This window comes from Caretta caretta, chromosome 2 (assembly GCF_965140235.1).
Source record: "Caretta caretta isolate rCarCar2 chromosome 2, rCarCar1.hap1, whole genome shotgun sequence".
In the NCBI taxonomy this organism is placed as follows: Eukaryota; Metazoa; Chordata; order Testudines; family Cheloniidae; genus Caretta; species Caretta caretta.
Window position 1 is genome coordinate 204,165,610 of NC_134207.1, and position 26,734 is coordinate 204,192,343.

General features: G+C 42.2%; 1 protein-coding gene across 1 annotated transcript in view; it reads left to right on the forward strand.

Annotated features, from left to right (window-relative positions):
* The window catches only part of TBC1D5 (TBC1 domain family member 5), a 275,327-nt gene that overhangs the window by 238,154 nt on the left and 10,439 nt on the right, over window positions 1–26,734 (forward strand). Inside the window, exons 19-20 of the mRNA XM_048838538.2 lie at window positions 24,420–24,499; window positions 24,853–25,029. Of these exons, the coding sequence (XP_048694495.2) occupies window positions 24,420–24,499; window positions 24,853–25,029 (257 nt within the window). The remainder of the gene's footprint in view (window positions 1–24,419; window positions 24,500–24,852; window positions 25,030–26,734) is intronic.

Genomic DNA, 26,734 nt, shown 5'->3' on the forward strand with positions numbered 1-26,734 from the left:
TAGGTCTATCTGGAACTGTCACCTGGACCCAGTGAGCTTTGAGGGGGAACACCTGAAAAGCCAGCTGCTAAAGCCATCCCAGGGGACTCCAGTAAGCCTGGTCAGAAGCCAGTCTAGAACGATTTGTCCTTGAAGCAAAAGCCTGAGTTTCATCACTCGGTATCGGTGCCACTCAATCAACACAGTGCCAGTTTTCTTCTCTGCTTAGCAGATCTGCTTCACTAGTTCTCTTGAAGCAATCTGCATTCTCCTCTTTGAAGCCAAATGTTCCAATGCATACTAAGGCCTGGCATATCCTAGTGGTGGTACTGAGCTCCAACTCATAGGAAAAGGTGTCATGTCCACAAAACTGTTGAGCATAGGAGACCATGAATGAGAGCCAGCCACCCTCAAGACACCACTACCAAAGCCTGCAACTCAGGCACTTCCAAGCTCCCGTTGGGAAAACTTGGAGACTTCAGGTTAGTAGAGTTGCATGTTAACAAAACTACTGTATTCCTTCAGGAGCCCTGCTCAGGTAACTTGAAAAGTGCGAGTGCCATTTTTGGTTCATGATTCAACAAACGCAGCACCAAGATTAGTAGGAGACCTTGGCACTGAGGAAGCACTGACTGTCACAGTTATGGGAGCTAGCTGCACAAGTTGTTAGGTCTCTTACCCTTACCTATATTGGGATGGAATCTCATGATTCTTCCACTCTTAGACCAGGACCCAGGTACACAAAATCTGCAGGGCAAGAATTGGGCTCCCAGGCCACTTAAAAACTCACCAGTGAACCCCCTTAGCAGACATCCTCACATCAAACGATAACTGAAGAAGAAGAGAAGAAGATACTCCAAACACTTATCACCCTGCAGATCCAACTGGGGTTTAGGCACCTTTTTAACCTCCCTTCTTGAACTTTTGATACTGACCAACAGCCTTCTTAAAACAGAGTATTTTTATTTAGTATTTAGAAGAACCTGTATGCATGTCTATCTTGTTTAAAGCCCTACCATCCCATAATGTCAACCTGGGCAGGATTATCTTCTTTAGACACCCCCATGGGTATCTGTGCCTGAGTGTCTCTGTCTGGTTCTCCCTTTAAGTTTGTCCTTTTAAAACCCTCCCAGCCTTCATTTTTCTTCAAGAAGCCCCCTGGTCAGACAAGTTCCTAGGCTGCCTTGAGGGGGGCGTGGTTATTGGAACAGTGTCATCAGATTTAATATTTCTGGCTTTGTCCCTTAACAACCCTCAAATGGAAGCTGTTAGACAACTGTCCTGAGACATCTCAGCTCTGCCTGTGTTGTCACTGATCGTACCCTATTGGAAATAAGTTCATCAAAATATTCATGCAGAAAGCACAATGCCAGTGGCAGGTCAAAGGACACTATTAGCAGTAATTAAAGAGCACCCTAATATTCATCATACTGAGAGTACAATTCTTGATTCGGCTACTCACATTAAGAGCTTCCGCAGAGTCATGATTGGGCAGCATTGATTTGTCCTCTCTCTAGTAAACATAGTATGCTGAATTATGTCTGTGAGCTGGGAGATATTTGTGAAGACAAGGAATGCTGTTTGAATGGACTTTTATTTACAATAGTCCAAATTTTACCATAGAATTATGTATTTTTCTCTAGATACTCTACTACTTTTGCCAGTCATTTTTTAACAAAGATATTATGACTGTTCATCACAAAATTATCTGTAGAATAAATAAGTGTACTGAGTATCAAAAATAGTTAGCAGTTGCAGAATATTTTTTCCTTGAAGTTATCTGAAAATGATTTGTGACCTTCTGAGTAAATTTATTAGTCTCCTTCTGCTATGGAAATATGTTTCTTACCGCCAGTGACTATAATAGTTCATTTTATAGATTACGCATTTTTCATAGTCCAAAACTGCTCAAAACCGTTCTTAAATCCTAGATTTTACTTGAAATCTTTGAACCTCTTGTAATTATCTGTTTAAGCAAATTCACAATTGTACTGAGTATACTTTTTCTTTTACATAATAGCCCTTTGTATGAAAATAATTCTGTTTAAAAAAAACCTTTTGCACAATTTTCCCACACCACCACAAAACGACATAATTTTTTACCTAAAACATGCCAATTTGTAACCATGGAATTGGAGAAGAGAATGCCAACATTATTAATTCGCTCCATGGAATCCGAAGAAGGAACAGATGGTTAGAATGGCAATTTTTGTTTGTGTATATATACAAAAGCTTTCTCATTAAGTGCTCATCTACTTCTCTTGCTGCACCACACAGTGACAACATAATTGTATGTTTCAGAGTAGCAGCCATGTTAGTCTGTATCCGTAAAAAGAAAAGGAGTACTTGTGGCACCTTAGAGACTAACAAATTTATTAGAGCATAAGCTTTATATGCTTTAATGCTTTAAAATTATAAGCTTATGCTCTAATAAATTTGTTAGTCTCTAAGGTGCCATAATTATTTGTTTATGACATGGCAGTTTGGAAATGAATGATGTTCCAAGAATATTAGAACTTAGTATTACATGGAGGAGTTAAAAGTTTTTTGTGTGTGATGAAATTGAGTTGAAATAGGTTTATGATCCCTGAGATGGTTCAATAAGATAGACATGCAAAGCTTTAACCTTTTGGGATTTCCTTTCTCCAGTGTAATATGGCACATCTGCATACGTAGATCCATGCTTTAGAATGACCATTAACTTCCCAGTAAAGGATGGCATGTGCCATGGCTGCTGAGAAGGTCTAGTGACTCTTAACGCATCCAACTGCCAATCGTTAGATTTGCATTAGTGGATAGGAATGCCAGGTTGGAAGGTAGATCTTGATTCTCTTCTCAGCTCTGCTACAAACATGCTTTGTGACCTTGAAAAAAATCACCTAACTTTCTGCGTGTCTGTCCATTTGTCAAATGGAGATGATCACAAGGGTTTTGTGAAGTTTAATTCATAATATAAACGAAGACTGTTAATGCAGCTGCTAGAATTTACTCGCCATTATTGTTACTGCTCCAGCATCATCACAGATACGTTTCCCTTAATGTTTCTCTTCACATTTATTGGTGTTCTTCAGGAAATAATAATCTGATCCTAGTAGCCTTAATACCTTGATGATAATGTTCCTATATTTTAAAATGCTTTTCAACATTTTTCTTATGAAAGGTATACTTAGGGCAGCATGGGCACCTCAGGATGCAGTGCTTCACAGAGCTTTAATTTACTTGTTAAATATTACATACAATTTAACATTTAGTATGTTATGTCCTTATTCATTATTCCTTCTCTTCTCTTTTACTATAATGTAAAAGCTTCATCCTAGCCGGTTAAAAAAATGCCCCCAGTGTGGTCATAGAATGTTCCTTAAGGACAAATGTGACCTCTGTCTGGTGCCTCAGAGCAGATCGCGACTAACCTGGTCTGTGGGATCTGTGCCAGACATCACCATGGTTTCTCAGATGCCACAGTGACTGCCTGAAGGCTCCCCGGCCCCCACTGAGTTTGTCATGAAAGTGAGTTTGATGTGTTGGTTTAATATCAAGTCAGTCTGGAAGGTCCTCAAAGAGCAAAGCTGCATGTGTTCCAGAGCCAAGTATCACAGCTGGACATTAAGTGCTAGCTGATTTGGCACAGATCCAGTGACACAGGTTCTAATACTGGCATTTGACGCCCGCTAAAAATTCAGCCCTCCAGCATCATCAGCATTTGGAGTTTGTCAACGTGCTTCATCAGAGGGGCTCATCTCTTCCTTCAGGGACAAAGTCCAGTTTCTCCTGCAGCACAGAGCTAAATCTGGAGACAGTCTGAAACTGTGGGGCAGGGACTGTAATTTATTATATGTTCGTACAGCACCTACCACAATCAGGCATTGCAGGGTTATAGCCTCTAGGCACTACTGTTTTATAAATGTTAAATAATAAAGTAGAGGTGGACTCTGAAATCTATCGTTCACCATCTGCCTCTGGAATACAGGAGGGGACTGCAGTGCTCTGGCTTTAGCGGAAGGTATGGCAGAAGTTTTCACAGCTGCTCAGTGATGATGTAAACTTGTTTGGGGGAAAAGATAAGAGGCTAACACTTGGGGTCTGTCATTGTAATGCAGAAGTTCTCAAACTTCATTGTACTGCGACCCCCAAAAAATTACTACATGACACCAGGAGGGGGGATCGAAGCCCTAGCCTGCTCAAGTCCCACCATCCTGGGCAGGGGAGCCAAAGTTGAAGCCCTCGGGCTTCGGTCACAGGCAGCAAGGCTCAGACTTCGGCCCCAGACCCCAGCAAGTCTAACGCCAGCCCTGGCATCCCTATTAAAATGGAGTCCCGACCCACAGTTTGAGAACCACTGTTGTAATGGACTGCTAAATTGTATTTTACTGTTCAGCCACTAGGTGGTGCTAGGTGTAAAATACACCGGACCCTCGCTAGAACATGGGGTTTGGGATCCATGCGTGGGACCGCATTAACGCGAGGGCCACATTACCATGGATCCCAATTTAAATATTTAAATTTGGGATCCATCGTCGCGACCGCGCAATATGCAAATCCGCGCTATAGCGAGGGTCCGCTGTACCTCATACCTGGCAGAGCTTTAAAGGATCTTAAGATGAACACTTCTGGTGTGTATAAGGAAGCTCTGTAGCCAGTCCCATATCTGGTACAGGAGCATGACAGTCATCCATCTCTCCACTTGGCCTTAGTATAGAGAAAAGCATTTGTCAAGAAACCAGTCTGCAAAAGGTAGTTGAGCATTCTCAGAATGAAGGAGTAAGGACTTGCCTCCAGCAGAGGCGTTTGGGTCTTATGTTTCAGATCTCTAAATACTGAAAACCTGAACGTCTCCAGAATGATTAGCAAGTCACCTGGTATTTGCCTTGGAGGCCCTTCTTGTGAGATTAAGAGACAGTTATGGCCATATCACTTTGAATCATAGAATATTAGGGTTGGAAGAAACCTCAGGAGGTCATCTAGTCCAACCTCCTGCTCAAAGCAGGACCAATCCCCAACTTAATCATCCCAGCCAGGGCTTTGTCAAGCCGGTGCTTAAAAACCTCTAAGAATGGAGATTCCACCACCTCCTTAGGTAACCCATTCCAGTGCTTTACCACCCTCCTAATGAAATAGTGTTTTCTAATATCCAACCTAATATCCAACCCACTGCAATTTGAGACATTGCTTCTTGTTCTGTCATCTGCCACCACTGAGAACAGCCAAGCTCCATCCTCTTTGGAACCCCCCTTCAGGTAGTTGAAGGCTGCTATCAAATTCCCCCTCACTCTTCTCTTCCGCAGACTAAACAAGCCCAGTTCCCTCAGCCTCTCCTCGTAAGTCATGTGCCCCAACCCTTAATCATTTTCGTTGCCCTCCGCTGGACTCTCTCCAGTATGTACACATCCTTTCTGTAGTGGGGGGACCAAAACTGGACGCAGTACTCCAGGTGTGGCCTCACCAGTGCCGAATAGAGGGGAATAATCACTTCCTTCGGTCTGCTGGCTTGTCAGAGAGCTGATTCTCTACATGCTCAGATCTATTTAGAGACAGCTATTTCTGTTCTGTAATCCAAAAACTGTCAGTGGAAAAAATGAAATATCTAGCTAATGATAGCAAATTATAACTTATGGGGTTAGTCCAACTGGGAAAGACTTGCACATGAATGATATATGCAGTGTATTAATGTTCCTTGTGTATTTAAGTGGAGCTTTAAAGTGCGATTCCATTCTGAAAAGTGACTCTGGAAATGGCATTGTGACATTCCATGCTTATGCCTTCTCAATAATGTGTTTTGTTTATAATTTAAAAGATGTTTTTGCTGACTGCCAGCCTTACAGTCTAAGTCTGGATTCTGTAACATGCCTTATTATTACCTCCATCTCTGGGCTGGGAGAAGAGGACTGCCCTGCTGAATTCTCTCCCTCCTTCTGTATGCTTCTGTCAACATCTCCTTTCAAGCAGCAGCTAAAGTCCCAGTCAACCCCTTTCTAGCTTAGGACAGCAGCTATAAGGTTTTAGTATCTCCTTTGATCCTACTTTCAGGGCTGGGAAGAATAAACCGTACTAGCCTGGATGAAGCCTGGGGGCCATTCCCCAACTAATAGCTTTCCCATTGTTCCTCAAGGACCCTTGGCATTCTCTTTGATCCACGAAAGCTCATGCTCAAATAAATTGGTTAGTCTCTAAGGTGCCACAAGTACTCCTTTTCTTTTTGCGAATACAGACTAACACGGCTGTTACTCTGAAACCTCCTAGTGAAAAAGTTTTTCCTAATATCCAACCTAAACCTTCCCCACTGCAACTTGAGACCATTACTCCTTGTCCTGTCCTCTTCTACCACTGAGAATAGTCTAGAACCATCCTCTCTGGAACCACCTCTCAGGTAGTTGAAAGCAGCTATCAAATCCCCCCTCATTCTTCTCTTCTGCAGACTAAACAATCCCAGTTCCCTCAGCCTCTCCTCATAAGTCATGTGTTCCAGTCCCCTAATCATTTTTGTTGCCCTTCGCTGGACTCTCTCCAATTTATCCACATCCTTCTTGTAGTGTGGGGCCCAAAACTGAACACAGTACTCCAGATGAGGCCTCACCAATGTCGAATAGAGGGGGACGATCACGTCCCTCGATCTGCTCGCAATGCCCCGACTTATACATCCCAAAATTCCATTGGCCTTCTTGGCAACAAGGGCACACTGCTGACTCATATCCAGCTTCTCATCCACTGTCACCCCTAGGTCCTTTTCCGCAGAACTGCTGCCTAGCCATTCGGTCCCTAGTCTGTAGCGGTGCATTGGGTTCTTCCGTCCTAAGTGCAGGACCCTGCACTTATCCTTATTGAACCTCATCACATTTCTTTTGGCCCAATCCTCCAATTTGTCTAGGTCCCTCTGTATCCTATTCCTGACCTCCAGCGTATCTACCACTCCTCCTAGTTTATTATCATCCGCAAATTTGCTGAGAGTGCAATCCACACTATCCTCCAGATCATTTATGAAGATATTGAACAAAACCGGCCCCAGGACCGACCCCTGGGGCACTCCACTTGACACCGACTGCCAACTAAACATGGAGCCATTGATCACTACCCGTTGAGCCTGACAATCTAGCCAACTTTCTACCACCTTATAGTGCATTCATCCAGCCCACACTTCTTTAACTTGCTGACAAGAATACTGTGGGAGACCGTGTCAAAAGCTTTGCTAAAGTCAAGAAACAATACATCCACTGCTTTCCCTTCATCCACAGAGCCAGTAATCTCATCATAGAAGGCAATTAGATTAGTCAGGCATGACCTTCCCTTGGTGAATCCATGCTGACTGTTCCTGATCACTTTCCTCTCATGTAAGTGCTTCAGGATTGATTCTTTGAGGACCTGCTCCATGATTTTTCCGGGGACTGAGGTGAGGCTGACTGGCCTGTAGTTCCCAGGATCCTCCTTCTTCCCTTTTTTAAAGATTGGCACTACATTAGCCTTTTTCCAGTCATCTGGGACTTCCCCCGTTCGCCACGAGTTTTCAAAGATAATGGCCAATGGCTCTGCAATCACAGCCGCCAATTCCTTCAGCACTTTCGGATGCAACTCGTCCGGCCCCATGGACTTGTGCACGTCCAGCTTTTCCAAATAGTCCCTAACCACCTCTTTCTCCACAGAGGGCTGGCCATCTATTCCCCATGCTGTGATGCCCAGCGCAGCAGTCTGGAGGCTGACCTTGTTAGTGAAGACAGAGGCAAAAAAAACATTGAGTACATTAGTTTTTTCCACATCCTCTGTCACTAGGTTGCCTCTCTCATTTAGTAAGGGACCCACACTTTCCCTGGCTTTCTTCTTGTTGCCAACATACCTGAAGAAACCCTTCTTGTTACTCTTGACATCTCTTGCTAGCTGCAGCTCCAGGTGCGATTTGGCCCTCCTGATTTCATTCCTACATGCCCGAGCAATATTTTTATACTCTTCCCTGGTCATATGTCCAACCTTCCACTTCTTGTAAGCTTCTTTTTTATGTTTAAGATCCGCTAGGATTTCACTGTTAAGCCAAGCTGGTCGCCTGCCATATTTACTATTCTTTCGACACATCAGGATGGTTTGTCCCTGTAACCTCAACAGGGATTCCTTGAAATACAGCCAGCACTCCTGGACTCCTTTCCCCTTCATGTTAGTCCTTTAGAGGACCCTACCTATCCGTTCCCTGAGGGAGTCGAAGTCTGCTTTCCTGAAGTCCAGGGTCCGTATCCTGCTGCTTATCTTTCTTCCCTGTGTCAGGATCCTGAACTCAACCAACTCATGGTCACTGCCTCCCAAATTCCCATCCACTTTTGCTTCCCCCACTAATTCTTCCCGGTTTGTGAGCAGCAGGTCAAGAAAAGCTTCCCCTCTAGTTGGCTCCTCTACCACTTGCACCAGGAAATTTTCCCCTACGTTTTCCAAAAACTTCCTGGATCGTCTATGCACCGCTGTATTGCTCTCCCAGCAGATATCCGGAAAATTAAAGTCACCCATGAGAACCAGGGCGTGCGATCTAGTAGCTTCTGCAAGTTGCCGGAAGAAAGCCTCATCCACCTCATCCCCCTGGTCCGGTGGTCTATAGCAGACTCCCACCACTACATCACTCTTGTTGCTCACACTTCTAAACTTAATCCAGAGACACTCAGGTTTTTCTGCAGTTTTGTACCGGAGCTCTGAGCAGTCATACTGCTCCCTTACATACAGTGCTACTCCCCCACCTTTTCTGCCCTGCCTGTCCTTCCTGAACAGTTTATAACCATCCATGACAGTACTCCAGTCATGTGAGTTATCCCACCAAGTCTCTGTTATTCCAGTCACGTCATAATTCCTTGACATCACCAGGACCTCCAGTTCTCCCTGCTCGTTTCCAAGGCTTTGTGCATTTGTATATAAGCACTTGAGATAACCTGCTGATCGCCCCTCATTCTCAGTATGAGACAGGAGCCCTCCCCTCACAGACATTCCTGCCTGTGCTTCCTCCCGGTATCCCGCTTTCCCACTTACCTCAGGGCTTTGGTCTCCTTCCCCCGGTGAACCTAGTTTAAAGCCCTCCTCACTAGGATAGCCAGCCTGCTCACAAAGATGCTCTTCCCTCTCTTCGTAAGGTGGAGCCCATCTCTGCCCAGCACTCCTCCTTCATGGAACACCATCCCATGGTCAAAGAATTGAAAGCCTTCTCTCCAACACCACCTGCGTAGCCATTCGTTGACTTCCACGATTCGACGGTCCCTACCCAGGCCTTTTCCTTCCACGGGGAGGATGGATGAGAACACCACTTGCGCCTCAAACTCCTTTATCCTTCTTCCCAGAGCCACATAGTCCGTAGTGATCCGCTCAAGGTCATTCTTGGCAGTATCATTGGTGCCCACGTGGAGAAGCAGGAAGGGGTAGCGATCTGAGGGCTTGATGAGTCTTGGCAGTCTCTCCGTCACATCGCGAATCTTAGCCCCTGGCAAGCAGCAGACTTCTCGGTTTTCCTGGTCAGGGCAGCAGATAGATGACTCAGTCCCCCGGAGGAGAGAGTCCCCGACCACCACCACCCGCCTCCTTCTCTTGGGAGTGGTGGTCGTGGAACCCCCAACCTCAGGACAGTGCATCTCATGCCTTCCAACCAGCGGAGTCTCCTTCTGCTTTCTTCCCCCAGACATATCATCTGGTCCACTCTCCGCAATGGTACCTGTGGAGAGAACATGAAAGCGGTTAGTTACCTGTGTCCGCGTTGCTGGAACCTGGACATTCCCCCTTCTTCTTCTGGAGGTCACATGTTGCCAAGCTTCTAATTTCCTAATCTAGGTTTAGACTCACTAATTAGTGGAAAGGGATAAAGCTGCTTGAATGAAGTTAAAGACAACTTTGTTTTCACTGAAGAGGAGTACTGTAGGTGGATGGAACAGCAGATTACACTGAAAGGACTATTAGAACACCATCATAGTCTTGGGACTATATTCAGGAAATTTATATGGTGTCAGTAAATTTATCAAACCTAAACCGTATATTGAGAAGCCCAGGGGAAAAAATGGAGGCAACCAAAGGAAAAGAACATTCTTCTAATACAGTTTATAATTAATGGGAAGAAAATTATACTTTACAACTTGAATCAATTTAATTTTAAGTTAGAGTCCTGGCACAAGTTCAGCACTAACTGTCAATAATGCTTCTTCAGGATTTCCAGATCAATGGTGCAGATGTGTTGGAGTGTGTGCAATATTACTTTGGCAGTGTACATCAGTGTTTAACGTAAGTTACCGTCTTTTTCATCCGGCACACCATTTTGTATCCAGAAACTGAGACCGTAGATACAGAGCCCAGCCATTCATTTCTAGACCTCAGTTAAAACTTTTCAGCAGAGATAAGACAGAAATTACTCTCCTCTCACTAATCCCCGAACGGACTCCACAAATGCCTCATGATGTGATGTCAATCTTATTGTACTGTACCAGCTTCAGATAACAGGTGTGACGCTACCGCTTTGCAGTTTTGGGGAGAACCCATCAGTGCTAAAATAAACAAAAAGAGACCGAGTCTTATGATGAATGAAGAAAACCAAACTTTGTTTTGCCCTCTGTAGGTACGTGATAGTGAAGATATGGGAAAACTGTGGGGAAATAGATATCTAATCATAAACAGCAAAATACAAACTAAATGTAATGGAGAAAAAGGATAAATCAAAACAATTAGGACAGTGCATAGTAGGATTATTAAATCACCCCCTAGCCTTTCCACCTGCCTCCTCAAGTTGGGTTTTCATCTGAAGCTGTTGCTTCTACAAACTCCTACCTTAAAGAGAGAGGACAGAGAAAAAAACCTGTATTTTAAGTAAGGCTCCAAATTTTTGAATACACTGTACTTAAAATTGGACACTCTTGTTTTATCTCACTATGACTCTCCTTATTAGCATTTTAAGATGTCCTAGCATTTTTCAGAGTTACTGTTACTGCAGGAAGAATACATTACTCAATAGGGCAGCATGCCCCTGAGGCATCCAAAGGCAACTGAGCCATATGTACTGGGGATTTATTTTCTGTCTCCGATTCTAATATTAAAGTGGTTTTGGTTCAGTTCACCTCAGAAGAATCACAAACTGTCCAACATTAAAATCATGTGTATTCTTTGGATTTTAATCTTCTAATTAATTGCAAGGTTGTTTTTGTGACTGGCAAAACAGCTTCAGCAGCAGAGGAGAGTTTTCCTTTTAGTTTGTAAATGTAAAGTACTACTTTACTTCATATGATATTTAAGCTGTTGAGGATCCAATCATGTCATGGAAGTAAAAATTAAGTATATTAATTATTGCACTTCAGTTTTTTTTAGTTTTGACATGTTTGACCTAAGCTGTAGAAGTTGTGTGTGTAGTAGAAAGAGAGAGCCTGAGACATGAGGCCTGTTATAAGGAGCCTGATGTAAGGCCTAAAGCCCAAACGGAAGTCAGGCCCTACTGATATAAAGCAAAGTTAGCAAGAGTCAGGCCCTGTTACAAAACATGCCTACTTGCAAGTTCACTGAACTTGGCAACTAGAGGGTTGGTGTTGCAAAAAAACACAAGCAGTCCTCCCACTTTCCTGCTGGTAAGTGGGGTGGGAGGAGGTATTTTTTCATGCTTTATGTGTATAAAAAGATCTTCTACACTTTCCACAGTATGCCTCCGATGAAGTGAGCTGTAGCTCACGAAAGCTTATGCTCAAATAAATTGGTTAGTCTCTAAGGTACCACAAGTACTCCTTTTCTTTTTGCGAATACAGACTAACACGGCTGTTACTCTGAACCCTTAATTTTTGCATAACCCTTCAATTTGAGCAATTAGGTTGACAGCAAAGTAGTAACTAATAACTGGAACAACACTTAACAGATATAATTTGTGAATACATAGATATAGCTGAGAGAGACTAGGGGTGGTATAAGCTTTTATTGGCCTGTGTTTGTGATGATGACATACTCACTGATGTCAAAGGTCATCCCATATTCCTGCTATTAAAACACATATAGCATGCTATGCCATTATCTATTCTACATATGCCACATATTCATAGAAAAACTCCTTTAACAATGTTTTAGAGAGATTTTAAAATGTTTATTGGTATTAGGTCTATCTATCTAGGTTTTATTTATTTATTTTACTGTGTCACAATAGTATCTGAGATCCAATATATCCTTCTGCTTGTTTTTACTGAGTTCAGCTACACAGACCTCTGAAGCAGACAATAAAATATATTTTAGAAACCTCTATAATGGCCTAAAATAACTTTTCCATATATGTACTTTTACGGCCCAGCATCTGCAGTTTGCTGGGTCAGGAAGTGAGTGCTTTATATCAATAGAAAGTAGAGAGATGCAGCTCTCCATTGGAATAGGTTGCAATTTCTAGTTATAGTTGATGGATAGTAAGTCTATCACTGGTGCAGGAATGAATATTATTTATTTTCCACTTCAGGCCAGTTTATTTATTTGTTTTATTTCTGGTGTATGAGTGTGTTGGCAGAAGGGGAAAAATTCCACAAATAGAGAGAAAGAAGGAAAACTTTTTCTGACAGGTTTTTTAAAAAAATAAATACTGTTTGAAACAGCGCATAAGTTTGCAGTTTTAGAAGCAGCCTGAGTAGAGATGGTTTGATGGGCAGACTACAAGGGATGCAGTTGATGGTGTGCCATAAATACAATTTATCACATGGATAAAAGCTCCACATATTTGGCTCTATTGTGACTAGCCTTGCACAAGTACAAAAGATGGGGTCCATCCCCTGGTGCCACTCTGCAACAGCCAAGAACAAGGGCTAGTTTAAGTCTAGTACCACTAGTCTAAGGACTAGTCTAAGTCTCGGACCACTGCCATTGCTATGTTTTTCATTGGGCTTGCCTTGCAAAGGGGGAGAACACACTGCAAGCTGTCAAAAGGTGGCACAGTGCCCACATTCTCCTTACACTCCTTCCAGAGGCACGGTGCTTCTTTTGGGCTAGTGCACCTCTGCACTGACCACAACATGTGTATATTTATATGTACAGCAGTTGCTATTAAAAAAATCGACAGTTTCCACTTTCTTTTTTACTTATGGGAGAAAAACTGGTGTTCAACACAACAGCACATTAACTGTTGGTAAATAGTTGACTTTTTAAAGGTGACTACTGTGTATTAATTATAAGTATATTGTGTACAAGTACATACATGAAATATATTACAAGAGAAACACAGGAAAAACCAGCTGGAGGAAGTCTGAAATATTGGTTTCTTTTAACCAATATAAAGTTTTCTGTTACCTCAGTTTCAGGACTTCACACTTGCAATGTCTTTAATTTAGAGTAATAATGTAGTCTGCACTACAATGTTAAGTTTACACTAAGTGAACGCAGGTCAGTCTGTGGCCACGCTGAATAATGTACATCGTAAAGAGGTCGCTTCATTTGCCCCACTGTATTTATCATTGCTGTTTCTCAATATCAAAAATATCTGTCAGGTGAAGCAATCAATTTTTATTCAATACCAGTTCATTACACTGCAGATAAAAAAAAATTAAATTTCATGAATTTACATTTCAAAGACCCACATCCCTTTATCATTTAAACCCTTTTAGGCACTATTTTTCAAAACAGTGCAATGGAGATATATTGAAAGATGGCACCCACAAAAGAGAGAGGTGGATGAGACTTTGATTCCTTGATAGTGTTGTCTTCATATGCAAAACAATTAACCTTTCATAAACCCATTAGCTTGAAAATGAAAATAATTCACTCATTGTCATCTGGGGATGTTCATTATGAAAAGCAAAGGAAACCAATGGAAACTTGTTGGGTTTGTTAATAAGCATCAACATCTATATACTATACTGCATTGTCTGTCTGTATAGGTCATGCAGAGATATTAATTTTCAGATCTGACGGCCAACTTTAAATGAGGTATATGGATTCCAGTTTCATATTCAATCCAATTATAATGAAAATGCAGACTCTCCTATAAAATAAAAGGGAAATGGGGAACTTTAAGATTAAACGAGACTGCGATACCAGTTCATGTTTTCTACTTCATTGTAGGGCTACTGAAATAGAAGTTGTGTCATTACGGATATACTAGGAAACTTGGAAGTTTAGCACCTATTTAATCTTTCCTATAAACCTTTTTTCTTCAATAAGTGTCACACTGCAGGACTGGTATGTGAAGCATGAAATACACGATCTTATTGAATCCCTGACACCAGTGTGAACTCAATTGTTCTTGTCCTGTTTTGGAAAGATTTAGAACTGAAATGAAGAATCTTTCATCTTGGTGTCCCCAGGTTAAGTATCCCTTACCCGGGGCTTAAACTGATAATGTGAGTGTTGCAAGTTGCTAGCCCTCCTTCATTCTGACTTTGAAGAGTGTTCTTGGTAATCTCAGCCAGGGCTGTAAAGAGGAAAACTAAATTTACGGTGTTCCTGGCAGTGTTAGTGTGCACAGATCATTGATCAGGAGCCAACGCTGGCAAGGCAGCAAGCATAAAAAAAAGCCTACAGCTGTTTCAAGATAGTTCCTCTCAGAAGGTGTTATCTGCCTGTAAATGCCACAAGAGACCTAGGATAAGAGTGGAGATTAGTAGGGGAGACATTTGCCATAAAGAATTGGTGTGGAAATAGAGGAGGAAATGAAGAAGTGAAGTGGACAAGTACACTGAAGAGATCTCTCATGTTTTGTGGTTTCCCCTCCTCTCTGCCACCTCTGATTGTCAACAGCAAATTTCAGTCCCTTACTGTCTCTTCCTACTTCCGGGTTCTAAGATATGAAATAAACGGAACCCCACCTTTTACCGGTTAGGATGCCATAGGGTGCCAACTAGTTGGTGTCTCCATTAGCATATGTTTCCATTCACCTTCTGTCTTCCGTTATCACAACAGTTCTTAACTGACTCAAGCAGCTCATCCTTTGTTGTACACTCAGTGGCCTTGTAGTCCAGTCATTTTTTCTGGAAAGTGATAATTTCCTAAAATCCAGGAAATTATGCTCACAGTTTTCCTCTACTGACACTTTTTTTTTGTTACTGCTGAAAACAAAATCTTCCACATAACAGATGGCCTCTAGTAGATCCATGCTCAGTATCCAGGGATTAAATCCATACATTCCAAGCAGTTCTTTTTTGGTGGGAGAGGTGGTGCTTGAGTGGTACTCGCAGTATCTTCCTTGGGTCTGGAGACCAATTTACAGATCTGCTGTTTCCTGGTTCTCCTCTAAATTCCATTTGAGGAGTTATTTTGTCCTCATCATTATGCTCTCCTTTTTACAAAGATGTAGAGTAGAGTCAAGAAAGATATTTGAGAAATGTTTCTTGTAGAGTCTGTATTCTTCTTTCGTATGGCATTTGAAAAGCAAGGGGCTAGGATTATAATTGAATTATAAGATTTGATAGCCATTCTAATGCTTCTGGGATAGCTAGGTGGATCCCCTTTGTGCCACCACTGTAAACGAGAACACAGCTGTTGTCTGTTTATGTATTGCATGGTTTGTGCCTGACTGTGGTCACAATTTGATTCTTTGATTTTCCATTTGTGGAAAAGAGATCCAAACCTTCCATGCATTGTCCAAACTTGGTCGAGTGCAGTCTGCTGCCTGTGGGGAAGGCAGAATCCCAGGACTACTTTTGTTGGATTTTCAAACAGGGCTTTGTCTGGGATATCACAAGCGGCCCATGATTCGAGCCAGCAAGGGCTGATGTCCTTTCCATTGACCTGCAGTGCTGACGTGGAGATCCAGAAAGGCTTCCTGGATTTGAGTCGGGAGAGTGGCAGTGAATTGAGGTATTTGGTGTATAGTCAGGTCCAGAACAGCCAGGATGCTGTTGTACTCTGGACCATAGCAGTGTCTTACCTGTTGGCTGGCATGATGACCGCCAAAACTGGGATCCACAGTATTGGGATTGATTTGAGGGAACCACTAACAATCTTGAGAACAGCATTGATTTTGGTGTCAACAAGACTGGTGTGGGAGCAGTTGCACCAAGCTAACACACAGTACTCCAGTGTTGGCAAGATCAGGGCTTCTGCTGAGGTTTGAAGCACGCATGCATCACATCCCCAGGATATGCTAGCGAGCTTCTTGATGATGTTAACCCTTGTCTTTATCATCTTTTGGTGGTGTTGATAGCTCAGCATCTGATCAAGGTGTCTCAAGGGTACCGTGGATTGTGGTTACGCAAAAGAGGCAGATCACAAAAGTCCACTTTCAGTGGAACTTTGGCTTCATGGTTATTCAAGTGGAAGGCAGAGATGAGTGTTTCCAAGTGTTGGGTTTCAGTCGTAAAGCTTTGAAATATATCTCTAGGGTCCAGAGGTGGTGGTTTATGACCATTTCTGTGGCCTTCAAAGAGGACACTTGTGTTGCTAGCGCAATGTTATCTGCATAGATGAATTTAAAGGATGACGTGACCAAACTATCGCTGGTACAGAGATTGAAAAGTGCAAGCACTAAAACGGATCCTTCTGGGAGGCATAGTTCAGTCTCTGTAATTTGCTGGTAGGTTCACCAAGGTGCACAGTGAATATTCTGTTACTCAGCATCTCTCTGATGAGTCTGATGGTTGATTGGCTGGGAAAGCTAATGATAACTTCAGCAGGAGACCTTTGCACCATACAGTATCATATGCAGAAGAAAGATCAATGAATGCAGCTGCTGTTTTTAATTTTTGCTGGTGGCCGGATTCTGTGTGGCTGGCTAAAGCTAGCACCTGGTCACAGCAGTTGCGACTGGTTCTAAATCTGGCCTGCTCTTTGGGGACCAGTTGCTCCACTATCAGCTGTAACCTTTGAAGTAGGAACCACTCCAACAGTTATAGCAACTGCAAAGGAGGGAGATGGCCAGTAGCTGTACTGAATGTTTGATAGTCTTTCAATGTGTATTAGAACTTATTTAATAGGAAACTAAAGCTAGTTAGGCACAGTGTATATCATTTTTGCATATTCATACAGATAATTTGTATTGCAAATCTAATAGGTTTCAACCAGCCTCTTTCCCTGTCTAGGGAATTCAGTGACTACATACTAACTTTACACATCATCTTGCAATATATATGAGCTCAGTCATCAAAGAGCACAAGTCTTCTCTAAATAGTGCAGCTAGGACCTACTGTGGATTATTTTACTCTTCCATCTTTATACAGAAAATGATAAAATGTCTAATTTAAACTTTAGAAATTAGTTTTCTCACTGAGGGAAAAAATTGAAATCTTGAATTTTTTCAATACCTGATTCAAGACTGAATTTTCATGGAGTGTTGTTTACAAGTTTGGGTAAGTGTGAGAGCAGGATATGAATGTTTATTATTCATTGTAATTCTACAACTGTTTCAACTAACCTGTTTCCAATCAAAATTTTTATCGATTTGCCGTGTTTGGGCAGCAAATTACATTATCTTCCTTGGGAATAGTTATTGAATGTTTGGTGAGATTCCTACAGTATTTAAATGAAGCATTTGCTTGACAACCAGTGTCTGACATTTATTCCTAACCAGTTATGAAAAACACTTTCAGGAGGTATCACTCCTAAATATGCCATTGTTGAAAACAAAGCAGCCTTCGTTTGATATGGTAGCTGAATTCTGAAGAGTGCGTGTGGCTCCATTATTATTTATGTTGAGCTATATGTGATGCATGTCCTGCTCTGCCCCTTGGGTTTTGATAGCTTTTGAACTACAGCAGCCATTTAACAATGTTTTAAGAGAAATATGTCTAGCACAGAAAAAGATTTACTTGACTTTGCAAATAATTTATAAGCCATATAATTCAGTTGTTCTTCAATGCATATCATCAGTGTTTATTCTGCAGATAGGAAGATGCTCTCAGATTTTCTTTGATTTGGGATTGATACTAATGCACACTTTCATAAAGATTTTATTATATTATGAAAAAATCATAAGTCAGGAATTAGAGTTCCATGATAGGATAAATATTTTAAAGCAAAAAACTTCATCATGTGGCCATTCAGCTGTATGAATAGAAAAAAAAATCAAATAATATATAAGATCTCAAACTTGGGGAGAACAATAAAATTAGGTGTGTGTGTGTGCTTTAATATAGAATGGTGGTGCCCAAACGTTTCTTGCTGCACCCCGCTTACCAGTAATGGAATCTGTCCTCGTGCCCTCTTCCCCCCATTAGTGCCCAGCCAAATCTTCCAGCAGAGGAGCTTGAGCTGAAGGCAGAGCTGGGGGCAGAACTGGGGATGGGTGTTTTCCTTCTTATTCATGCATTACCATATTAAGGTTTGAATTGTTGAATTAAGAAACCGTAGCTTTGAAAAACCAGAAACAACAATGGATTATTTCTACATCGTGTGGAGACCCTTGCATCTTTTATTTTGTGACTTATTTTCATAGCATTTTAAAGGTAAATGTCCCACATCTGAGGTATGTTCTGAATTATTTATTTTCTCCTCCCTACCCCCACACACTTAGTCTTTGTGCATACTTGTTTTATAACACGTTTCCATGCATGTGTGAGTGAGGGGGGAGGAATAGTGTTATAGACACACAAAAACCCTGCAAAATATGAAAGCCAGCTAAAGCCTAATGATTCAGGTTCCCCATTGATCAGTTATTTTCCCCAGATATTAACGTGTGCTGGATAGTTTACAAAACTTGGGTGCTGGATAGAATCATAGAATATCAGGATTGGAAGGGACCTCAGGAGGTCATCTAGTCCAACCTCCTGCTCAAAGCAGGACCAATCCCCAACTAAATCATCCCAGCCAGGGCTTTGTCAAGCCTGACCTTAAAAACTTCTAAGGAAGGGGATTCCACCACCTCCCTAGGTAATCCATCCCAGTGCTTCACCACCCTCCTAGTGAAAAATATCCAACCTAAACCTCCCCCACTGCAACTTGAGACCATTACTCCTCGTTCTGTCATCTGCTACCACTGAGAACAGTCTAGATCCATCCTCTTTGGAACCCCCTTTCAGGTAGGTGAAAGCAGCTATCAAATCCCCCCTCATTCTTCTCTTCTGCAGACTAGACAATCCCAGTTCCCTCAGCCTCTCCTCATAAGTCATGTGTTCTGGTCCCCTAATCATTTTTGTTGCCCTCCACTGGACTCTTTCCAATTTTTCCACATCCTTGTTGTAGTGTGGGGCCCAAAACTGGACACAGTACTCCAGATGAGACCTCAACAATGTCGAATAGAGGGGAACGATCACATCCCTCCTTCTGCTGGCAATCTCCTTCTTATACATTCCAAAATGTCATTGGCCTTCTTGGCAACAAGGGCACACTGTTGACTCATATCTACCTTCTCGTCCACTGTAACCCCCAGGTCCTTTTCCGCAGAACTGCTGCCTAACCATTCGGTCCCTAGTCTGTAGCGGTGCACGGGATTCTTCCGTCCTAAGTGCAGAACTCTGCATTTGTCCTTGTTGAACCTCATCAGATTTCTTTTGGCCCAATCCTCTAATTTGTCTAGGTCCCTCTGTATCCTATCCCTACCCTCCAGCGTATCTACCTCTCCTCCCAGTTTAGTGTCATCTGCAAACTTGCTGAGGGTGCAATCCACACCATCCTCCAGGTCATTAATGAAGATATTGAACAAAATCGGCCCCAGGACTGACCCTTGGGGCACTCCGCTTGATACTGGCTGCCAACTAGACATGGAGCCATTGATCACTACCTGTTGAGCCCGACAATCTAGCCAGCTTTCAATCCACCTTGTAGTCCATTCATCCAGCCTATACTTCTTTAACTTGCTGGCAAGAATACTGTGGGAGACTCTGTCAAAAGCTTTGCTCAAGTCAAGGAACAACACGTCCACTGCTTTCCCCTCATCCACAGAGCCAGTTATCTTGTCATAGAAGGCAATTAGATTAGTCAGGCATGACTTGCCCTTGGTGAATTCATGCTGACTGTTCCTGATCACTTTCCTCTCCTCTAAGTGCTTCAGAATTGATTCCTTGAGGACCTGCTCCATGATTTTTCCAGGGACTGAGGTGAGGCTGACTGGCCTGTAGTTCCCAGGATCCTCCTCCTTCCCTTTTTTAAAGATGGGCCTTTTTCCAGTTGTCCGGGACCTCCACCGATAGGGGCAAAAAAAGCAGTGAGTACATTACCTTTATCCACATCCTCTGTCACTAGGTTGCCTCCCTCATTCAGTAAGGGGCCCACACTTTCCTTGACTTTCTTCTTGTTGCTAACATACCTGAAGAAACCCTTCTTGTTACTCTTAACATCTCTTGCTAGCTGCAACTCCAGGTGTGATTCGGCCTTCCTGATTTTACTCCTGCTTGCCCGAGCAATATTTTTATACTCTTCCCTGGTCATTTGTCCAGTCTTCCACATCTTGTAAGCTTCTTTTTTGTGTTTAAGATCAGTAAGGATTTCACTGTTAAGCCAAGCTGGTTGCCCACCATATTTACTATTCTTTCGACACATCGGGGTGGTTTGTCCCTGTAACCTCAATCAGGATTCTTCAAAAAACAGCCAGGAGTCTCCTGGACTCCTTTCCCCCTCATGTTATTCTCCCAGGGGATCCTGCCCATCAGTTCCCTGAGGACTCCTGGGGGTCCACAGACTATGCCTAGGGGGTCCGCAAAAGGTTGTTATTACCATAGAACAGTGGTTTTCAACCTGTGGTCTGCAGGCTCCTGGGGGTACTTAGACTGTGTCTAAGCTTTCCAAAGAGGTCTGTATCTCCATTTGAAATTGTTTAGGGGCCTGCAAATGAAAAAAGATTGAAAACCACTGATTTAATATAGTGACAGACTGCAGCAGTGCAGGAGGAAAATATTTAATACAGAGCAAAATAATGAATAACAGGAAACATATTTGCAAAGAGATCTAGCTTCATATTAATTCCATCCTCCATAGTTCAGCTTCTTTGTAATGGACCTTGGAATCATAGGATTAACATTTGTCACTATCCAGTTTTCATTCTTACGTTTTAGTCCATTGCTCTAGTTCACAGCTACAGTTGACTTCTTAATAACTGCACTGTACAGATGCTAAATAATGTTCATGTAATCTAGTAACTCAAGTCCACCTCACCCCATTTCCCCCAGCTGCTTTTTACACCTTATTCCCTGAAATCCTTTCCTCCCTGGGCTTTCATGGCTCTCCTGTTCCTTGTAACTCTCCGATCATTCCATCAGCATCTCATTTTGTGTGTGGATCGCCACCCCTTTCCCCATTTTATGGAGTTTCTTGCTGGAACACTTTTCTGGAGATACCCAGAACTGTGAGACAGTGTTTCCACTCTGTCTCAACAAGAGCAAGTTTTGCTAGTGAGTAGACTCTGTGTCCGCTCCATGACACAGCAGCAGCAAACCACCTTCCTCACCAGCAAACACCTAGCCCAGACCTTGCCTTGCAGGTAACAATCAGCAAAGTCCAGCTCCCAAGCTCCTCAGAGATGTTTCTCTGCAATGCACAGCCCCTCCCACTGTGCAGTCACAGAAGATATGAAGTTCACTGTTCTGTCAGACATAGCTTATTAATTTAATGGGGGTAAATAGATCCATCTTTTCAAACACAGCACTGAATTGGTTTATAGTAAAAGTAAAACAGGTTTATTAACAAAAGAGCATGGATAAAGTGATACCAACTAAAAGAGGTAAAAGTAGAAATGGTTACAAGCAAATAAAAGTAAAAACACGAATCTAAACATCTAAAACTTAATCTAGCAAGATGCAGTTTTTGTTCAACATGGCTTTTCCTCTCACCCACAGTCTTCTTTCCAGCTTTTTACGAGCTGACCTGGCTGGGACCTATCTCAGAGATTAGATCACTTGATTTCTTTGTCTCCTTAAGATGAAGGATTGAGATGGAGTGTCTCTCTGTTCCTTGTATTCCCAAAGGAATTTCTTTGTCTTGCAAGTCTGGAAGGCCTCCTGGGGGTTCAATCTCGTGTCTCTCTCTGAGTTTCAGGAGCCATGTTAGTTCTGTCTCTTGCATTCCGACTCAAGATAACCCCACTAATTTAGCTAATATGTAATTGAGGTAAACCAACGTTTCTTTGTCTAGGACAGACCTATTTATCAATTTTATCTAGGCTGGAATATTTTTGTCTTAAACATGCTCTAGTAACATCATACAGAGGGAATTCTTAACTTCACATGTAAGGTTAAAACATACATTTTTACAAAGATCTTAACAACCAGCATGTTGCTAGCTTTCATATGATACTTCACAAGACATATTTTGTACAGATATTATTAGAGTAGTGTGCAGGATATGAATACAAGTGTGCCTAGGGTCACACTTGTCCCTTTTTCTTCTGTCTTTACATCTATCTCTGGGTGATCTGATCTGTTCTCAATTACCATCAATGATGTGAACTACCATCTTTACACCAGTCTCTTTAGATCTGCCTTTCTAACCTGTCTTCTTCTGACCCAGTTGTATATCTCATCTCCACTCTCTCTCATCTTGTTCTACATGTATTAATCTTAAATTTAACGTGACCAAACTGTACTCCTGTTCTCTCCTATGAAACCTTCTGCAGTCCCATAGTCTGTCACTTTTGACAACACCACCATCTTTACCCTTGTCAGTGTCGTCTGTAACAAAAGCTTGACTTTTCATTCTTTCTTGTCCTGAACATTCAGGGTTTGTTTTTTAAAAAAAAAATGCTGATGATGACAGGGCACGGTGTTAGTGATATAACATTTTTTTTAGCAAGAGTGTAGGATGATAACATTGTTCACAAGTAGCAAAGCATTGTTCCCTGATGAATGCCAGTAAAGGGGTAGGTTAGCATGAAGCTTAGTACGCTGGGGTGGGAAAGGGCACCGAGAAGCTTTTCCCTTCCCTCGTTGCATTCCAGTGCAGCAGGTATCAAACATAAGTTTGTTGTTCTGTGTTGTGCCTCTGAGGCATGGCACAGAACTCAAAGCCCAAGGAGAGAGGAGGGTTAAGGTGGATGGAGAGGTTCCTGGCATAGTTTAGTCAGCTCTGGGGCCTGCCTCAGTTATGGTAGCCTCTCTGGGCTGCCCTGTGGGCTACAGCATGGCCCAAAATCTCCATGTCACTGTGTACTGTGGCCCTTCCTCTGATATACCCATTCTGGACTCAGTAAATCCCCTGTGCCAGGGCTTGCAAGGGGGATCCTTGAAGTACAGACTTTCAGCTGTCTTCCTTCTCCAGCCAGATATAAGACTATTAAGGTCCCTTTACTCTGCTCCGGCTCTTTTACCCAGAATAAAGGGGAGGGAGCAGAGGTGAGGATTTCACTCTTGGTACACAAGGACCAGGGAACTCTAGCATCAGTGCTGGCATTAGGAATTAGCAGAACTAGAATTGCAGAGTGCACACAAATTTAAGGGGTCCACAGATACTATTGCTATGTAAGTAGGGATAGGATACAGAGGGACCTAGACAAATTAGAGGATTGGGCCAAAAGAAATCTGATGAGGTTCAACAAGGACAAGTGCAGAGTCCTGCACTTAGGACGGAAGAATCCTATGCACCGCTACAGACTAGGGACCGAATGGCTAGGCAGCAGTTCTGCAGAAAAGGACCTGGGGGGTTACAGTGGACGAGAAACTGGATATGAGTCAACAGTGTGCCCTTGTTGCCAAGAAGGCTAACGGCATTTTGGGCTGTATAAGTAGGGGCATTGCCAGCAGATGGAGGGACGTGATCGTTCCCCTCTATTCGACATTGGTGAGGCCTCATCTGGAGTACTGTGTCCAGTTTTGGGCCCCACTCTACAAGAAGGATGTGAAAAAACTGGAAAGCGTCCAGTGGAGAGCAACAAAAATGATTAGGGGACTGGAACACATGACTTATGAGGAGAGGCTGAGGGAACTGGGATTGTTTAGTCTGCAGAAGAGAAGAATGAGGGGGGATTTGATAGCTGCTTTCACCTACCTGAAAGGGGGTTCCAAAGAGGATGGATCTAGACTGTTCTCAGTGGTAGCAGATGACAGAACATGGAGTAATGGTCTCAAGTTGCAGTGGGGGAGGTTTAGGTTGGATATTTTTCACTAGGAGGGTGGTGAAGCACTGGGATGGATTACCTAGAGAGGTGGTGGAATCTCCTTTGTGGTTTTTAAGGTCAGGCTTGACAAAGCCCTGGCTGGGATGATTTAGTTGCGGATTGGTCCTGCTTTGAGCAGGGGGTTGGACTAGATGACCTCCTGAGGTCCCTTCCAACCCTGATACTCTATTATTTCAACTTAATATCTGTGGAGATCATGAAGGTTATAGCCATCAGCTTTCTTCTAGGGATCAGGAATAGTATGTGTGTTTTGTGTCCTGATTGATTCAGTTGGCAGTCAAATCTTTTAATAGCACAGCGTCATTGTGGGAGTTCTGACTGGTGTGTAGATTTGGCTAGCCAAGTTTCTAATCCCCTTCTACAATGAGTAAAGGTGCCAAGCTGTAGGTCTATATGTGTGTGACTGTTTGCATGACAGCATGAGACATGGTGCGAATATCTGAGCATGCTCATGCTGACTTTAGGTTGGTGGCAGATAAGTACTACATGATCATTTAGGAAAATATTGTTCTTTGTGTTGCAGGAAATATTCAAGAGGTCATATTACAGGAACACTTGGAGAAAGAAGATGAAATTCTGGTATCGCTGGCAGGCTTGAAGCAGGTACAGATATTGACCAAATTCAGCTTTACAAATATTAAATATATTAAGTTTTAAAAATCCTCTTTTTCTGGAGGTGAAATTGAACCATAGAGAGGTCAAGCTCTTGTTCTTTTTAAATATCTTAGGTGCTTTGTGGTTTCCAGTTTCTGGTAGAACCCTGTTTCACTGGTGCTTGATCCTTTAAATAGTGCAAGTATTACCATTAATGTTGTTTTCTTCTTCAAAAAATATAGTAAATCATTTACAAAATATATAGTGCATGAAAGGCAGACTTGGGTTCATTAGCCCAAGCTTCAGATATTTTAGATTTTTCCTAATGTTCTGAATTATTTTTCCTCCTGTTTGGCAAATAGATCAAGGATATTCTAAAGGGTTCCCTGCGTTTCAACCAGAGCCAACTGGAGGCTGAAGAGAATGAGCAAATCACAATAGAAGATGATCATTACTGTTCCAGCAGTCAGAACAAGGAGATGGGTGATGCCCTAAAAGGATCTGTTATGGCAAAGCAACACTTCCTCTCAACGCTTCAGGTAAATACATCCATTTCAGCCAAGTTGCTGATAACCTGATGGAAAAAATGTGCATTCAATAAACATCTTTAGAACATTTTTCAAAAGTTCCTAAAGTTTCACAAATTGTCTTGTGACAATTTAGAAAACTTATTTTTGTGATTCAGACATTTATCTAAGAATGCAATTAAAAAAAATTTGTTCTAATTAAATAACTTTGTTTATAAGTTGATACAATAGCAAATAAGACCTAGAGATCCCTTAGTTGAATCAGTCTTTCCAGGGTTTGAATTTCTCTGTGATGTTTTTTATCCCCGTTTGATCCCTTTTCTTGGTTCCCTGCTTTTCCTCTTCGCCTTTGCTATTTGACTCTCCCTTCGGTGCTGATAGATCCCAACTCACTCTGCTAAGTAGTGTCCTGCTCCTTCTTCCCAGAAGCCTTGCCTCCTTTCTGATAGTGGAACGTTGTTCACTGCTAGATAAGGCTCTGAGCACAATCCTACTCCCATTGAAGTCAGTTGCAAAACTCCCATTGACTACATTGGTGCAGGATTGGGCCCTTCAAGAATAGGTAAATCAAGTACAGTTGTTTTTTGTTTTTTCTAAATAGTTATCTCAGCTGCTTCTCAGTAAATGAGTTTCATATTTTAAAAGATTGAAAATATATTTTTAAAGAGAGCTATAAAGGTATTATTGGTGCTGGGGATTTAAAAACTGAGGGCAAACTTTTTCCTGTGGGTAGACTATTTTCATTGCCTCTGTCCTGTAGAATTCCATTATGCAACAGCTGATTACTGCATTGCACCAATGTATCCATCCTCAAGTGCCAAAAAAAGATACAGCTAGGAGATCACTTTAACCTCCCATTTCCTTTCAGTCGTTTGAGGTTTCTGTATTGGCTTTCTCCTTGAATCAATATGATGCTTTCATCCCGCATGAAAAACATGTTTACAGGGCAATAGATTTATTTCCATCCATGGCAGCACAAGGTTGCATCGCACATGTTTTTTTCATTTAGTTGAGCTATGATCTTATATGAACAAATAACTATGTATGTAGATTAATGTATAATTCCCAAGAAGAGCACATCAGCAGAGTTCTGAAGTTAAATATCCCATACACCAGCACCAGTATCAAAACCAACAACATCGGGAAATCAATAGCCGCATTATCGTTGCCATGGTCCAGTCTAGTCTGTTCTCAGTTTTCTACTGCAGCTTGTTGAATCAACTCAGCAGTGCTGAAGGAGTGAATGAAAGGAAATAGAAAGAAGAATTACTTACCTAAACCTAGTGAAATAGGATGGTGTGATTTATAATAAAAAATCCCTTGCTTTTAACAGCTGTTCAAAATAGTATTTCAATATTAAAAATAAAATATATCTTATTTTACTTAATTACGTTAGATGCAAAGATAAAAGGCTTTTACATTTATGTTTAAAAGTTCATTTATAATGGATGTTGTCACAGATCCTGTTGAGCACCCCTTCACGGCCACCTGCTAGGACTGCTGTGAGGGGAATCCAAGCCTCTTTGCTCTAGCTCCTCAGGGAGTGTGTTAAGCTCGTGGAATCTGAACAGAGTCCAGCCACTACCCCAATCTCGGAGTCCCTAGACATACCCTCAGGGTGAGACCTAGTAACTGCACCCCCTTTCTGAGTGTTTGAACCCTCTGTCCAGCTGCCTAGCCCCACTTCAAGACTCCCTAGTAATGAAACACACCCCTG